This window comes from Berghia stephanieae, chromosome 7 (genome assembly GCF_034508935.2).
Source record: "Berghia stephanieae isolate SIO BIC M18660-M18661 chromosome 7, UCSD_Bste_1.3, whole genome shotgun sequence".
In the NCBI taxonomy this organism is placed as follows: Eukaryota; Metazoa; Mollusca; class Gastropoda; order Nudibranchia; family Aeolidiidae; genus Berghia; species Berghia stephanieae.
The window spans coordinates 3,340,359-3,355,358 of NC_088366.1; the positions used below are offsets into that span (position 1 = coordinate 3,340,359).

The 15,000-nt window shown below is 38.8% G+C and overlaps 4 protein-coding genes across 5 annotated transcripts in view; 2 read left to right on the forward strand and 2 right to left on the reverse strand.

The window, feature by feature from the left end:
- Positions 1–1,548: 1,548 nt before the first annotated feature.
- LOC144976370 (sodium- and chloride-dependent glycine transporter 1-like) lies at positions 1,549–14,109 on the reverse strand. Its single transcript, XM_078920629.1, has 5 exons — positions 13,994–14,109; positions 8,325–8,427; positions 6,204–6,450; positions 5,019–5,150; positions 1,549–4,623 (listed from the first exon to the last, which is right to left on the reverse strand). Exons 2-5 carry the CDS (start codon positions 8,361–8,363, stop codon positions 2,858–2,860), a joined length of 2,184 nt encoding a protein of 727 aa, XP_078776755.1. The 5' UTR covers positions 8,364–8,427; positions 13,994–14,109; the 3' UTR covers positions 1,549–2,857.
- The window catches only part of LOC144976371 (sodium- and chloride-dependent betaine transporter-like), a 79,485-nt gene continuing 66,033 nt past the window's right edge, over positions 1,549–15,000 (reverse strand). For both annotated transcript variants that reach the window (XM_078920630.1, XM_078920631.1), the window contains exon 6: positions 1,549–4,037. The gene's annotated coding sequence lies outside the window, so the exon portion shown is untranslated. The remainder of the gene's footprint in view (positions 4,038–15,000) is intronic.
- LOC144976184 (uncharacterized) lies at positions 9,173–9,766 on the forward strand. The gene has a single exon (XM_078920364.1). The coding sequence runs from the start codon at positions 9,173–9,175 to the stop codon at positions 9,764–9,766; it is 594 nt and encodes a 197-aa protein (XP_078776490.1).
- LOC144976185 (uncharacterized) lies at positions 10,011–10,661 on the forward strand. The gene has a single exon (XM_078920365.1). The coding sequence runs from the start codon at positions 10,011–10,013 to the stop codon at positions 10,659–10,661; it is 651 nt and encodes a 216-aa protein (XP_078776491.1).

Sequence of the window (15,000 nt, forward strand, 5' to 3'; positions counted from 1 at the left end):
ACACTTTCTTAACCCTCTCAAGTTCATATGCATGAGGATTAATTCAAGAGAGTTAATCCCACATGTATAGTCAAATAATCAGTTTCTTTAAGATACAAACAATAAAATTCACACAAATTGACAGTGTTGTACTATCTAACTGTGTAACTGAAAATTTTAACAACCGTATATTACTATGTAAAGGAAAAAGATCCATCGAAAGGTTGTCCATATAATAAAAAGTCACACATATTTATAGACCATACATACTATTGCACAATTGAACAAAAAAAGTTCATTTCAAAACGCAAGAGCATGTCTTTTGCTCAATTCCCCATCAATCGCCTGACAGATTTGCGTGATACTTTGCATGAAGTCTTGGATTTTTTTAAATATTGTCAATATAAAAGATCAAATCTGTATCTTTGTAAATGATTTTAGATTCTCAAATTCATTTGATGTTGGCAATGTTTCTATTTCATCACATCAGAATAACAGAATTTTACTATAATGATGTATGAGATAACATGCAGCTATGTGGTCTAGTGGTATGACACTCGCTTTCGGACCAGAAGGTCCTGAGTTGAGCCTCGCTCAGTGCATAGTTGAGGCCTTGGAAAAGGCTCTTTACTCACATTCTCTCACCGTACTCAGGTGTAAAATGAGTACCTGGCCGCTAACAGGGCTGTCGGAAAAAAAATTGCAATATCCCCAAACAGGCGTCACATCTCGTTCTCCATGTTACTTGCTGCCCCTTGTAAAGCGCTTTGACCACGTTTAGTGGATGTTGCGCTATATAAAATATCAAGTAGAAAAGCTCAAGTAATCACAATGGAATAACAGAATTTTACTATAATGATGGTATGAGATAACATTATGTTGGTTATTTTCAGTGGTGTATCACAACGCTTCCCAAATTGATTATCCATGACCCTAGAACCTCACAGCCTTGTCTATAACTTAATCTATTTTTTTCTATATATGTTAGTTGTAACACTGACAGTTTCAAAGCTTCGATTGGCATCATTTTCAAATTACTCAATCTATCTTATAGCAATGTTTTGCACTTTGGTGATTTTACATTTCAAAATCAATTGCTCTGAATGATTCAACAAGTCTTGGATGACAAAAGGCTAAGGAAGCACATCCTAACAGAAAAGTTGTCCGAAGTCACGAGTCGCTGGGCCGAAAGGCTCAAATACCCTGGACAGGAGTAATTGCCGACCCCGATAACTGCAACAACCTGCATCCACTGCCCTTCAATCACGATGTCCCAAAAATAAACCTGAGGATTCCCGTGGGTGTAGAGCCAAAGCAATCTGGTGGCACCCTGCCTTCCATTTTGCAAACCAGGGAAGGAGGAAAGAGTTAACATGCATCTGGAACCGCTTCACAGCAGGACGATCACGGCACAATCACCTCAAAAACCAAATGCACAAGATTTTCAAAACAAGAGAAGCAGGCATGCGTGATTGTGACAAAGAAGAAGAATGTTTGTTTATAAAGGTTTTATGCCTCTGGTGACGCATTTAGGTCATTTCAGTATCAGAAAAAAAGACAGAAAATGGGATTATAGTATAAAAAAAAGTCTAGATTTATCAAAAGTACATGAGATAAGTCTAAGTAGACAAAAGGGAATAATTCAAATAAAGAACAGATATAGATTCCAAAAACAAACTATCAGTCTATTTAGACAAAAGCTCAGGATCCCACCAAGATAACAGACTCAAGTGCTTACAAAACATGTTATTCAAAACAAAACAAAATACTACAAGGGAAAAATTGTCATCTCCCAAAACTATAACTATACATTTGACTGTTTCCCTCTCAGCCAATGACTCCGGCCAGGGTCAGGACAAAGTAATCTCATTCCAAGACAATTATGAAAGTAACCGGAAAACAGTTATAGGGAGATCAAAGACATAGCAAGTGGCCTGATCCACGCCATGAGAGGTCTGTACTGTAGACCCCAACCAGAAAGGAGAAAATGACGCCCATCATGCACACCAGACCTGCCACAGTAGTAGTAGTAGTTTCGTATGGCTACAACTCCACGTTAATTCGCTTCACCCAATCCGCGAAAGCACTGTCCGCCTCATGAACCATTTGGTAGCCGCCTGGGGGTGCTAATGCGGGGCACTTCAAAATGATGTGGTCCATGTCTTGGCAAGGGTCATCACATGCTGGGCATTTTGGAGATGATGCATAACCCCATCGATGCAAGTCTGAGGCTGGTCTACCATGCCTAGATACTGCCAAAGTATGCAAGAGTGAAAGAGGGTTTTTGGCCTAGTACCACACCTCTGCAGACTAGCCTGTATAGGCATCTGACGGAGCTTAGGTAGACAACGGCATTCCTTCCCCAACTAGATATTCAAACAAAGGTGAACAAAGAAGAATAAGAACGATTCAAAGAAAAGCAATACACCACTGAATATTATAACGACTATGAGGCTGAAATTTTGTTATTTGTTACTGTTGCTGCAATAAGAAAGGGTGCATTCATATGCTTTACATATGACAATAAGTTGTGTTCAACTGGTGTCGTAAAGCTGTGTAAGTTTTGAACTAAGAGCGACTGAGTTTCTCATATGGTGTTAAAAAGCAAACTTAGTAATGAATTGATTATTAGTATTGAGAAAGATAAATTCACAATATTAATTGTAACCGGAGTAGCGTTGCCAAGTTTCAATTGAATTCAATTCAATGTACTCGTTTCAAAAATACAGGTCAAAACACCCATGCTTGAGTTTTGCAACAAACTATAGTTCTAATAGTCTAAATTTAGAGAAAATTTCATGTCTTTTGTGTCTCCTAAATAAAAGTTTATAACAACAGACAACTGATTAGAGCATGACATTGTCAAAATTCTGTTTTGTTAATTCTTAATCAATGTCTGTAGACGAGATTTTCGTGGGTGACTGGCCTGTTGCTCCAAGTACATGATCTTAAGCTTCCTGGGTGCTGGACCCCAATCCTTCGCAGGTCTGACTGAAGCCTTCAAGCGGTTAAACAAGCTCCCTTTTTCTCTGAGAATGACTAGAACGGCCATGACAAAGATAGGGATTAGGGGGATGAAAGAAATGATGAACCCGATGACATTGGCATAGTCAGGGTACTTATATTTGTCGTACACTGGTAATTTATACTGGGCACAAGTTGTGAAAAAGGCCACAGCCATGATAATAGGAGTGACGATGGCCCAACAAACTTTGAAAAAGACACTTGGATAATAACCGAACATTAAATGAACATCGTTACAAAACCTGTCCAATCCATAGACCCAGCCTATAATGATACACTCGAGTAAGGAAATAAACATAACACAAAAGGCAGCCACGTACCAGTCTAGTAATGTAAACACATATATACCTCCCTGGGTGGCCAGTGGTAGAGAGATACAAAAACTGACCAAGGCCAGACCAAAATTGAGAAACATCCGTTTATTCTTCAGCTGCTGTGGAAAAGCGTCGATGAAACCGGCCACCACCGTCTCAAACATGCCAAATTGACTATCTAAGCCTAATAGTAGCAACATGAAGAAAAATAGAACGGCCCAAATCTGTGGAAAGGGAAGCTTGGAGATGGCCTCTGGGTAGGCCACTAAGGCGAGGCCAGGGCCCTCAGTAGCAATGTCTGTGACAGTGCTGTTTGCCTCATGGGCCATGAATCCAACCACAGAGAAGATGACAAACCCTCCATAGAAACTAGTGAGGCCATCAGCTAAGGACGCGATCATCACATCTCTGAAACAATTGTTGTTAAACTTGTTGAAGCTAGCCATGGTGATGAGCCCACCCCAGGCAGGACCCAGGGAGTAAAAGACTTGTAAACACGCCTCGATCCACACACTAAAATCGGCAAGTCTCGAGAAATTTGGCTTGACATAAAATATAATGCCATCTAGCGATCCTGGCAACATTAAACCTCGTATTAGGAATATGGTAAGAAGGACGTATGGCAATAGTGCCGTCACATAGACCACCTTTCCCAGACTTTTAACCCCTCTAATGAGACAGAGACACACCAGTACCCATGCAGCAAATAGACACAGAGAACTGTGTAGTTGAAGATTACCCAGATCTTCTAAACCATCTGTCTTCCTCAACACGTTGTACTGCCAAAATTCCTCCGCTGCAGTCTTGTAGTCAGGCTTTTGACCTTTACCCTCCATTAGACACAAGGAAGAGCTGTTAAGACAAGGGGTGAAATAAAATGATGTCGCATTGGAAGTCAGCATTGACATATTCACACTCAAGATTTCCTCCACAAGTGTCTGATTGGACGAAGCAAACCTCTCAAACCAGCTGAACCAATCATCGCTTGATGTGACATTTGCTTCCAAGAATGAGACATCAACTATTGTGTCATTGCTGCTAATGTTGTAAGGTGAAAAAACGTCTGTAGACGAATTTGAGAAGTTTAAAAGCCACGACATGAGTACAGATGACGACTGATTGTAACTCATTTTGCTACGAGCATCAGAGCTTTTGATGCAAGTCGGCGTGTTCCACCAATTGCCACAGGATGTCCAGGGGAGCTCACTCTGGAAGGAATTGACAAGGTAGTAGATAACCCATGAGATGACTGTGTTGTAATAGATACAGGCAAATCCTGACACCAACACCATGCCATAACCAATACCTGGGTTGGATGAAAGGGACAGTTAACATTAGACAATAATGAAGTTTATCTAAAAAAGTTTTTTTTTAGGTAGCAATGTATTTGTTTTATGTCTAAATGGAAATTCTTCATTGTTAAAAAAGCGCATTTAACAGAGAAAACTTTAAACTTTAAAATGGATGTATGTTCTATGCAATCAACTGAGATAATTTATCTTATATATGTGACTAAAATCCTCCGTGTGGTATTATGCCTGGCTAGGCCAGAAGCTGAAAACTGAATTTGAAATATAAACATGAAAATCTAGAGATTTGATGTTGTTATTAAAAATGATATATATAATGATGGTCATGATGAAGATGATGATAATAACAATGATGATGATGATGATGATTGGTGCTGTATCCTATACATACCTTTAAATACAGGGCACATCTTCCATACAAACATGGAGCTGATTCCAGAGAATTGACCAAGGCAGACCTCCAAGTAGAACAAAGGAATGCCACAGAGAAAGAGGAAGAAGAAGAATGGAATGAGGAAAGCTCCTGAGTGAGAGATTGTGAAAAGTTGTTGGGAAGATTGAGGTGGGGAGGTGGGGGGGGGGGGTATAAAAAAAGATATATCATTAAATGAAATAATAATGACATATGTTTATTAAGTGCAAATTCAACGGTTTTGTTTGTTTGTTTGTTTTTAAGGGTTTTACAAGCTTGCATCACATTTAGGCCATACCTGTGCCAGTAAAAAAGGATGAAAATTGGATAGTAAAAATATTCTAGATGTACTATTAAAAGGACGAGGAAAAAGTAAGACACAGGTGCCAATAGGGAACAGATGTAGATTCCAAGAGCACACCATCAGTATCAGTGTACTTAGTTTGAGATCACCTAAAAGTCTCACCCAAACACCAGCACAGGATCCCACTAAGAGTTAAAAAATAAAAATAACAGTATAATACAGAGAGATGATTTACAAGGAAAAATATATCATCTCCCAAAACTATAACTATACATTCAACTGTTTCCCTCCCAGCCAAAGAGTTTGGCGGGGGTCAGGACAAAACCTGGTAATCTCATTCCAAAACAAAGACAAAAAGCAAGTTGGAAATCAGATATATGGAGATAGAAGACACAGTGAGTACCTCCCTGCTAACTATGGGAGGTCAGGAACCCCTGCCAAAATTCAATGGTTTATAACATTTTAATAACCGTTCCATAAGCCAGAGTTGCGTCGTAATCAGCTCCTTAGATAAGAATTTTGATGTCAGGAGTTATAATCAGATATTTAGCAGGAGAAACGTATGACTTAGAATAATTTTGGTCCCACTATTTAAGCCTTAACTCTCTCCTCAACGATCATTTTCATTTTTTTTCCGAAAATGGCAGGCCGACCCAGCAGAAAAATTGATTTTTTAAACTCAAACAGCTACAAAACAGCTTTATGTTCTTATTAATTAAACAAAGATCATTGTGGTGTACAAAAATACGACGATTTTGCTGTAGGTGGTAAGGAGAGAGTTAAAGCACTTCACGATATTACACTACAGAGTGATTTTGAAGTCAACTATTATTAATAAATGAAAACAAGACAACTCTCACCTCCTCCGTTTCTAAGACATAAATAAGGGAACCTCCATAAATTGCTGACCCCTACTGCATAGCCAATCAGGGTCAGGATAAAGTCAAGGCCATTTGTCCAATGTTCCCGGTCCACTGGATTATTTTCCAGCTCCATCTGCATTTCTTTGTCATTATTGTGGAATTCATCGTCATCGCTGCTGTTAATACCTGAGGTTATCAAAACTGTTCCATCTTTTTCTGACTTTGCTGGTGGCTGTAAGGGTTCCTGAAATATAAATATTTATAATAATAATAATCATCGTCATCATTTTCATCATTATTATTATTATTATTATTATTATTATTATTTATTATTATTATTATTATTATTATTATTATTTATTATTATTATTATTATCATTTTATTATTATTATTATTATTATTATTATTATTATTTATTATTATTATTATTATTATTATTATTACTATTAATATTATTCTATTATTATCATTATAATCATTTTATTATCATCATCGTCGTCATCATCATCATCATCATATTATTATTATTATTATTATTATTATTATTATTATTATTATTATTATTATTATTATTTTATTATTATTATTATTATCATCATTATTATTATTAAATCTAAAAAAATCTCATAAGTTCATGGCCACTGCTTAATTGGGGAACCAAGCCGTCCCAATAAACCGGCTTGGACTGTATTAGTAGTAGTAGAAGTAGTAATAGTAGTAGTAGTAGTAATAGTCAAAGTAGTAGTATCATTATCATTATATATACTTATTATTATTATCATCATTATTGTTATTATTATTATTATTATTATTATTATTATTATTATTATTATTATATTATTATTATTATTAATTATTATTTATTATTATTATTATTATTATTATTATTATATTATTATATATTATTATTATTATTATTATCATTATTATTATTAATATTATTATTTTATTATTATTATTATTATTATTATTATATTATTATTATTATTATTATTATTATTATTATCATTATTATTATTATTATTATTATCATTATTATTATTATTATTATTTTTATAATTTATTATTATTACTATTTACTCTTATCCTCTTTATCATAGTGATTAATAATTAATGACCATAGTATAGTCAATTACCATAATTGAAATATTCCTTAAACAGAACAGTTGAATCATTTAAAATGATCTCTATGTGGCTTATTTTATCCTTATATTTTATCAACTGATTAATTGAAATGCACGCCACTTAGTGGGAATGTCCTCAGAGTTTCATCAAACTTTGTTTTGTAGTTTGCTCCAGTTTTGAAAAAAAAAATATTGACCATAATGAGATGAAATAAATGAACAGATAGATTCATTGATTAAAATTGCCATTTAGCCTATCATGTACCACCCATTCCATATCATTACATTTGCCAAACATTCTACATTTGAATAAGCAATTTCGTTTGTTTGGTTTTGACAAGGCATGTTCCCAGGATTGACATTGTGTAATCTTTTATTTACTTTCGTGGAAATTGTTTCATATGTCCTCTTTTTATTTTGGATGTTAGGAGATTGAGCAGAATGACAGTTCTATAAATGTGTAGCCAAGATATAAATGAGCAGCAGAAAGTTGATTTCTAGGAAAAAGTTCTTAACCCATATTATCTCATCATACTCAGGTGGGAAAAAGAGTATGTGGCCAGTAACAACGTAGTCTTACAGGTGTGATATCTCATCCTAAATGTTGAGAGTTACTGTTGGCGTGAGACCCCATGTGCAGCGCTTGGATCAAATTGAGTGGATTTTGACCTGTATAATATCACAAGGGCTTAAGGGCTTTTTTTGTTTTTTTGTTTTTAAAGACAAGACTTGAGTTTTTTGCTCATCTTAACTTCTTCCATTATTTTTCTGAGTTTAATTTCAGACTTTAATCATTTTCAAGAGAAGAGACAATGATGAGACTCAAGCTTCAAATATAACCTGACTCGCATCATTATTGCTCCTGACCTTCGGTGAAAAATTAAGATATGTCATTACGGTAAAATCAAACGCTGCCTGTGTAAAGGATTAAGGAAATATCGGTGGATTAAAAAAATTTATTATTGAATAGGCCTATAGTGTAAATCAACAAACCTTGATCTGACCATTGATGTTGCTATTGTTATATGCCATGGCTGGGTAATTCCGTCTGTCCTACAATGAGATCTGTCACACTTCAGCTAACTCTGTCAATGTGCTGGAAAAGTATAAAAATGAAGGCAAAACCATAAATAACATTTATCAGATAAAGCAAAATATTTAATGAAATATCTGCAATATTTAAGAATGGTAAATTTCTAGAGGTAAAATATCAGAAATCAGTAAAATAAAATTATGCATATCCAGGGAATTTCACTATGGTCTACTTCACGAGATTTCCTTAACTCGATGTGGTCTATCGTTTAGATCTAGATAATAGACTTCAATTCATTTTTCGCGGTAATAAGTAGATATCAAGTAACTGATTAGTGGCTGTGTTGAGGGATAAAAATGGCGGAGAGAAGGACCCTTAGAGATAAGCGTACTCAATTATACCAACCTTAATTCCTTCGGTTTTAATTTTTTAATTTTTTTTTAAAGCTTTTTTTTTTATAATTATAAGCGCAATATCCACTAAACGTGCTCTAAGCGCTTTACAAGTACAATGGTTTCCTGGCCAACAGCAACATGAATCATGACGGGTGATGCTGTGGCGACCAGTTCTGTCGGTGCTTCGCACGAACATTTGTCTTACATTTTAAGCACTACGACGCACTTCTATTGTATTCAATGTTTACTTCCGGTTTTTTTGTCTTGTACGGTTCGTCCTCTGATCCATACAATCAATCCAAGTTCTATCCACTATTAAACGTTAGCAATAATCTATACATGGATTTTGTTATTACTTTATTGTATCATTACTGACTATTTCTACATTGGTGACCCCGACGCGAATACGTAAAATGGCTCAACCAGATCTCTCACAAGTCGCGAATTTGACAGGCCAACTACAGGCTCTTGCTGCTTCCACCAACTTCCGTGAACAACAAATCAACTCTGTCTCCATCAAGCTCCCGGAATTCTGGACTAAATCACCGGAGGTTTGGTTCGCAAGAGTGGAGGCACAGTTCAACACCAAGAAAATTACTCAGGATCAGACAAGGTACGACTATGTTGTCAGTTCTCTTGACATAAATACTGCAGAAGAAATTCAGTCACTGCTAGTAAACGCACCACATCTTGATAAATATGGCAGCTTAAAAAAAGCCTTGATCAAGACCTTCGGCAAATCCCAGACCCAGAAAGACACAGAACTCCTTAATCTTAATGGTCTTGGTAACAAACGCCCAACTGCTCTACTGCGCAAGATAAATGCACTGAATGATGAGCCTGTCACTCTGAAACGTGCATTATTTCTCATGAACCTTCCCCCGGACATTCGAGGCATTTTAGCCGGGCACAATCTTACAGACACAGAAGAATTGGCTGAGGCAGCTGACAGGATCTGGGAGACACGCATGTCCGGTGGCAACATATTTCCTCATCACCATTCCTGACTTACCCTCAGCAGGATGTAACAACCACAGGACCACAGTCAGAGGAGACTGTTGCTGCAATTAAGACAGTCCGCCAACGTCGACAGCCTCTTCAACATAGCATGCCCAACTCTATTTGCTATTATCATCAACGATTTGGACCAGACGCCCATCGCTGCCAAGATGGTTGTAAATTTTCCAGTTTACTCAAACTCAAAGGAAACAAACAAAACTTGCCTTCTTCGGGAAACGCTTCGGCTGGTCGATGAACGTGGAATCGGTCAGCAATCCAAATTCAAACACGTTTTCCATTTATGATAGACGTTTGGGACAATCTTTCTTGATCGATACTGGTGCTGATGTTTCTGTATACCCCGCCTCAACTCAAGACCGCAGAACATTAACACCTTCTATTACACTCTCTGCTGCAAACGGAACATCAATCAAAACCTGGGGTAAACGCACCATCACTTTAGAAATAAAATCTAATCAAGTCCTCAATCACGAATTTTACCTGGCAGATGTGACATGTCCCATCCTGGGTGCAGATTTCTTTGTTTCTAACGCCCTGATAATTGATCTAAAAGGAAAACGACTCTTGTCTATGGACAACATTTCTGTTCTACTTAAATATACTAATTCACCCATAAGCCTTGCCGGCCTCTCAGTGCACCCAAGTACTGCATACTCTGACCTCCTTCAACAGTTTCCAGACCTTGTCATTCCCCAGTTTAACTCATCTCGCAACAAACACGGCGTGGAGCATCACATAATCACCAATGGGCCGCAGGTCCACGCTCGAGCGCGCCGTCTCAATCCAGAAAAACTGACTGCAGCAAAGGCTGAATTCTTCAAGATGGAGCAGATGGGAATCATCCATCGCTCTAATCAGCATGGGCATCCCCTCTACATGTAGTTTCCAAATCGGATGGCCAACTGAGGCCTTGCGGTGACTACAGACACCTCAATGTTGTGACCAAAGATGATCGGTATCCTCTACCTCATATTCACGACTTCAATAGCCGCCTTTCTGGATGCAACACCTTTTCCAAGATCGACCTGATTAGGGGCTATCATCAAATTCCCATGGCAGAGTCGTCAATTCCAAAAACAGCAATCATTACGCCATTTGGGTTGTGGGAATTCGTGCGGATGCCATTTGGCTTGAAGAACGCTGCCCAAGCATTTCAAAGACTCATGGATGGCATTTTGAGAGACATACCTTTCGCTTTCGTCTATGTTGACGACATTTTGGTTGCCAGTCATTCACATAAAGAACATATTGAACACTTACGGGAACTTTTTCAACTCCTCTCTACAAACGGACTTGTGATCAACAAGGCGAAATGCGTTTTCGGTGTTAGCGAGTTGGATTTTCTTGGCCACTGTGTGACTGCTGAAGGGATTCTTCCACTACCGGACAGGGTGGCCTCTCTACGTGACAGTGCCCCTCCCACTGACCGTGCCGGCCTTCAGCGATTCCTTGGCTTGCTAAACTATTACCACAGATTTATCCCACACGTGGCAGACTTCCTTGCCCCACTACATTCTCAGGCAAGTGGCAAAGGACAATCCATCGTGTGGTCTGATGACTGCAATACGGCGTTTGAAAAGGCCAAGGAGGCTTTGAAACACGCTGTTCTCCTTCACCATCCCCTACCAAATGCCCCAACAAGTCTTACAGTTGACGCTTCCAACTCAGCTGTCGGTGCACAACTTGAACAAAAGCAAGGTCATAACTGGGTCCCGCTTGCCTTCTTATCTAGGAAGCTCTCAGCCACAGAAAAAAAATACAGTGCTTTTGACCGTGAACTGCTCGCCGCTTACAGCGCTGTCAAACACTTCAGGCATTTCCTGGAAGGTAGGGCATTTACATTATTCACAGACCACAAACCACTTGTCTCCGCTCTCATCAGTCAAACTGACCGCTCGCCTCGACAAACAAGACACTTGTCTTACATCGCCGAATTCACCACTGATATTCAGCATATCACAGGTCAATTTAACGTGGTAGCTGATGCCTTCTCGCGTTTTAATATTATGACGCCCACAGACTCAGGCATCTGTTCCATTACTGATTTCACTAAACTTGCATATGACCAGGTTCACTCACAGGAAATGGAATCTTATCGCAAATCTACCACAGGTCTTACACTTGAGAACATTCCATTTGGTTCATCCACAGTCTTGTGTGACACTTCAACAGGCGCAACACGCCCCATTCTTCCAACGTCATGGACTCGACAAATTTTTTACCAGATTCACGGTCTCTCCCACGCCAGCGCACGGCCCACACAACGCGCCATCAGTCAACGTTTCGTTTGGCATGGGATGAAAAGAGACATACGTAAATGGTGTAAAGAGTGTCATCATTGTCAATCTTCCAAAGTGCATAGGCACACCCGAGCACCACTTGTCGACCGGCCACTACCAACGAATCGATTTAGTAGCCTCCATGTTAATCTCGTTGGACCCATCAGCCAAGGTATGACTTACTTGTTTACAGTCATCGATCGCTTCACGAGGTGGCCAGAGGCAATTCCTCTTCCAGATGCTCATGCTTCTACCTGTGCTCAAGCTTTGATACACCATTGGATTTCCCGATTTGGTGTTCCTGAAAACATTACTTCCGACCGTGGCGCACAATTCACATCGGCACTTTGGACAGAGTGCAACAGGTGTTTGGGCATCAACGTCAACCGAACAACCACATATCACCCTCAAGCAAATGGGATGATTGAACGATTCCATCGCCAACTGAAGGCAGCACTGAAAGCCCGGACCACAGGCACTAACTGGTATTCGGAGATACCCATTGTGTTGCTGGGGATTCGTACATCCTGGCGAGAGGACTCTGGCTGTTCCCCGCTGATTTAGTCTACGGTTCAACCCTTCGTCTTCCAGGAGAGTTTTTGTCTTCGACTGGTCCTGAAACATCTACACCAAAGTCAGAATTCGTTCAGCGGATACAAAACACAATACGTTCCATGAAACCACCACCCCCCAAGTTTCACAGCCAACAGTCCACATATGTGCCATCCAACCTGGCATCTACTGGTTACGTTTATGTGAGAATTGATTCGCACAGACATCCGCTCCAGCGTCCATACGACGGCCCTTATCGGATTATTGACAAAAGGGACAAATATTTCATTTTGGACATGAAAGGTCGCTCTGAAAAGATTTCCATCGATCGACTAAAAACTGCACACCTCTCACACTCAGACACTAACATCAGCCACACAACAGCCAACCCAAAACCATTGACATTACCTCATTCAGATGACACGCAACTGAAACGCGTGAATTCGACCCCTGTCACGGGACGCCTGGCGACAACAACTCGATCAGGTCGAGAATCTCGGCTACCACCAAGATTCCGCTGAACAACTGTTGCGCCCCGCTGGGGGAGGGGTAGTGTGGCGACCAGTTCTGTCGGTGCTTCGCACGAACATTTGTCTTACATTTTAAGCACTACGACGCACTTCTATTGTATTCAATGTTTACTTCCGGTTTTTTAGTCTTGTACGGTTCGTCCTCTGATCCATACAATCAATCCAAGTTCTATCCACTATTAAACGTTAGCAATAATCTATACACGGATTTTGTTATTACTTTATTGTATCATTACTGACTATTTCTACAATGCCTGTTAGGCGATATTACAATTTTTTCGAACAGAGACAACACTGTTAAACAGCCAGGTACTCATTTTATACCTGAGTAAGGTGAGAGAACGTGAGTAAAGAGCCTTCTCCAAGGACTCAACTATGCGCCGAGCGAAACTCGAACCCTGGACCTTCCGATTCGAAAGCGAGTGTCATACCACTGGACCACATAGTCACATAGCCCCACACAAAAAAAAGGAAAAAAATGTATCCGTCACAAACTCACGTTTCTACACCACAGTGAATGGAACTCACCATGACACTGACACCCAAGGTTACCCAGCATGAGAACAATTCACAACAACAACTTACATCAGCCCGAACAACAACAATAAATACGTTCCTACATTAGCCTGGATCTGATATAAGAAAAAAAAATAGAATTTGATTTAACAAATTCTGAGAGGTTTAAATTTAAACTTTAACTTTAACATGAAGAGCAAGAATGAATTTGAGGAATAAACTGGTGGACTTTAGACTCTGGTCTTGGTTTGGTTCAATAAGAAAAGAGAAGAGACAAACAAGCTGACATTCTTGATCGTAGCTAGGAATTGGAGCGCACAGTTTATTCTTGCCTTACCATTGAAATTGCTACCCACGTTTTTCCATTATTGACTACCATCCTTAACGGAGAGTTAAAGCCTGCTTAAAGTGATCAATGCCGTAACCTTCAACCTCTAGCAATATTTATTTTTCCCTTTTTTTGTTTACGGTTATCATAACCATTTCTGAACGTAGCAGTGAAGAGCTCGACTCGGTTGTCCTTGACCTTTATCAAAGAGCGCCTTGGCTTTGGTTGAAGTCAACGAGCTCTTACGTTCATGATATTATGATAGTTGAAGTAAAAGTAGATCTCGAAAACGTCTTTTTAAATCAGATTATTGAATTTTCTGTACCGAATGGTTCAATTATTTTGTCCAATGGCACGGGGTCTGAACATATGAATTTTTCAAACAAAAGGAAAAAAAACCCAGCTGTGACTCTCTTGATTGCCATCTATTGAGCATAGCAACCGGCAACATGAAATCATAGTTTCTCGGCTGCCTTTTACTTTACATGAAATTGAAATCAGCTGTCATCACTACTCTTATTCTATTTGAGCACCTCCACAGAACGGTTATGGTTCGGACCCCAAGTCGACTCTGCGATTGAGACCATATGCACCTCTTTGAACGGTATTTCACCACACTCGTGATACCGTTCCATCAACATCATCATTATTATTATTATTACTGTATTAATATTATTATCATCGTCATCATCATCATCACGATCATCATCAATATTGGTGTGAACAAAATCAGCTTGAATTAAATGTTGAAAAAGCGAAAGAACAGGTGTTTGGTGTAAAAAATAAAGACGACTTAATTAAAGTGTGTGACGATCGGTAAAGATGATGTTGAGATAGTTGAATATTTTAAATATTTAAGAATAACCATTGACAGTTCCCTCAATTTCTCTCAACATATTAATATACATAATATCTAAGAAAGTTGCCCAAAGATTATACATCCTAAGGAAACTGAGAACATTTCAAGTAGGGACGAAAACTATGTTAAGAGTTTATGACTCATTGATTAAAAGTGT

Coding starts and splice junctions, on each gene's coding strand:
- LOC144976370 (XM_078920629.1), bottom strand. CDS start 8,363: ATGGCATATAACAATAGCAACATCAATGGTCAGATCAAG. Junction 6,451..8,324: donor ACATCAATGGTCAGATCAAG/GTTTGTTGATTT, acceptor TTTATATTTCAG/GAACCCTTACAGCCACCAGC. Junction 5,151..6,203: donor ATGTCTTAGAAACGGAGGAG/GTGAGAGTTGTC, acceptor TCTCTCACTCAG/GAGCTTTCCTCATTCCATTC.
- LOC144976184 (XM_078920364.1), top strand. CDS start 9,173: ATGGCTCAACCAGATCTCTCACAAGTCGCGAATTTGACAGGCCAACTA.
- LOC144976185 (XM_078920365.1), top strand. CDS start 10,011: ATGAACGTGGAATCGGTCAGCAATCCAAATTCAAACACGTTTTCCATT.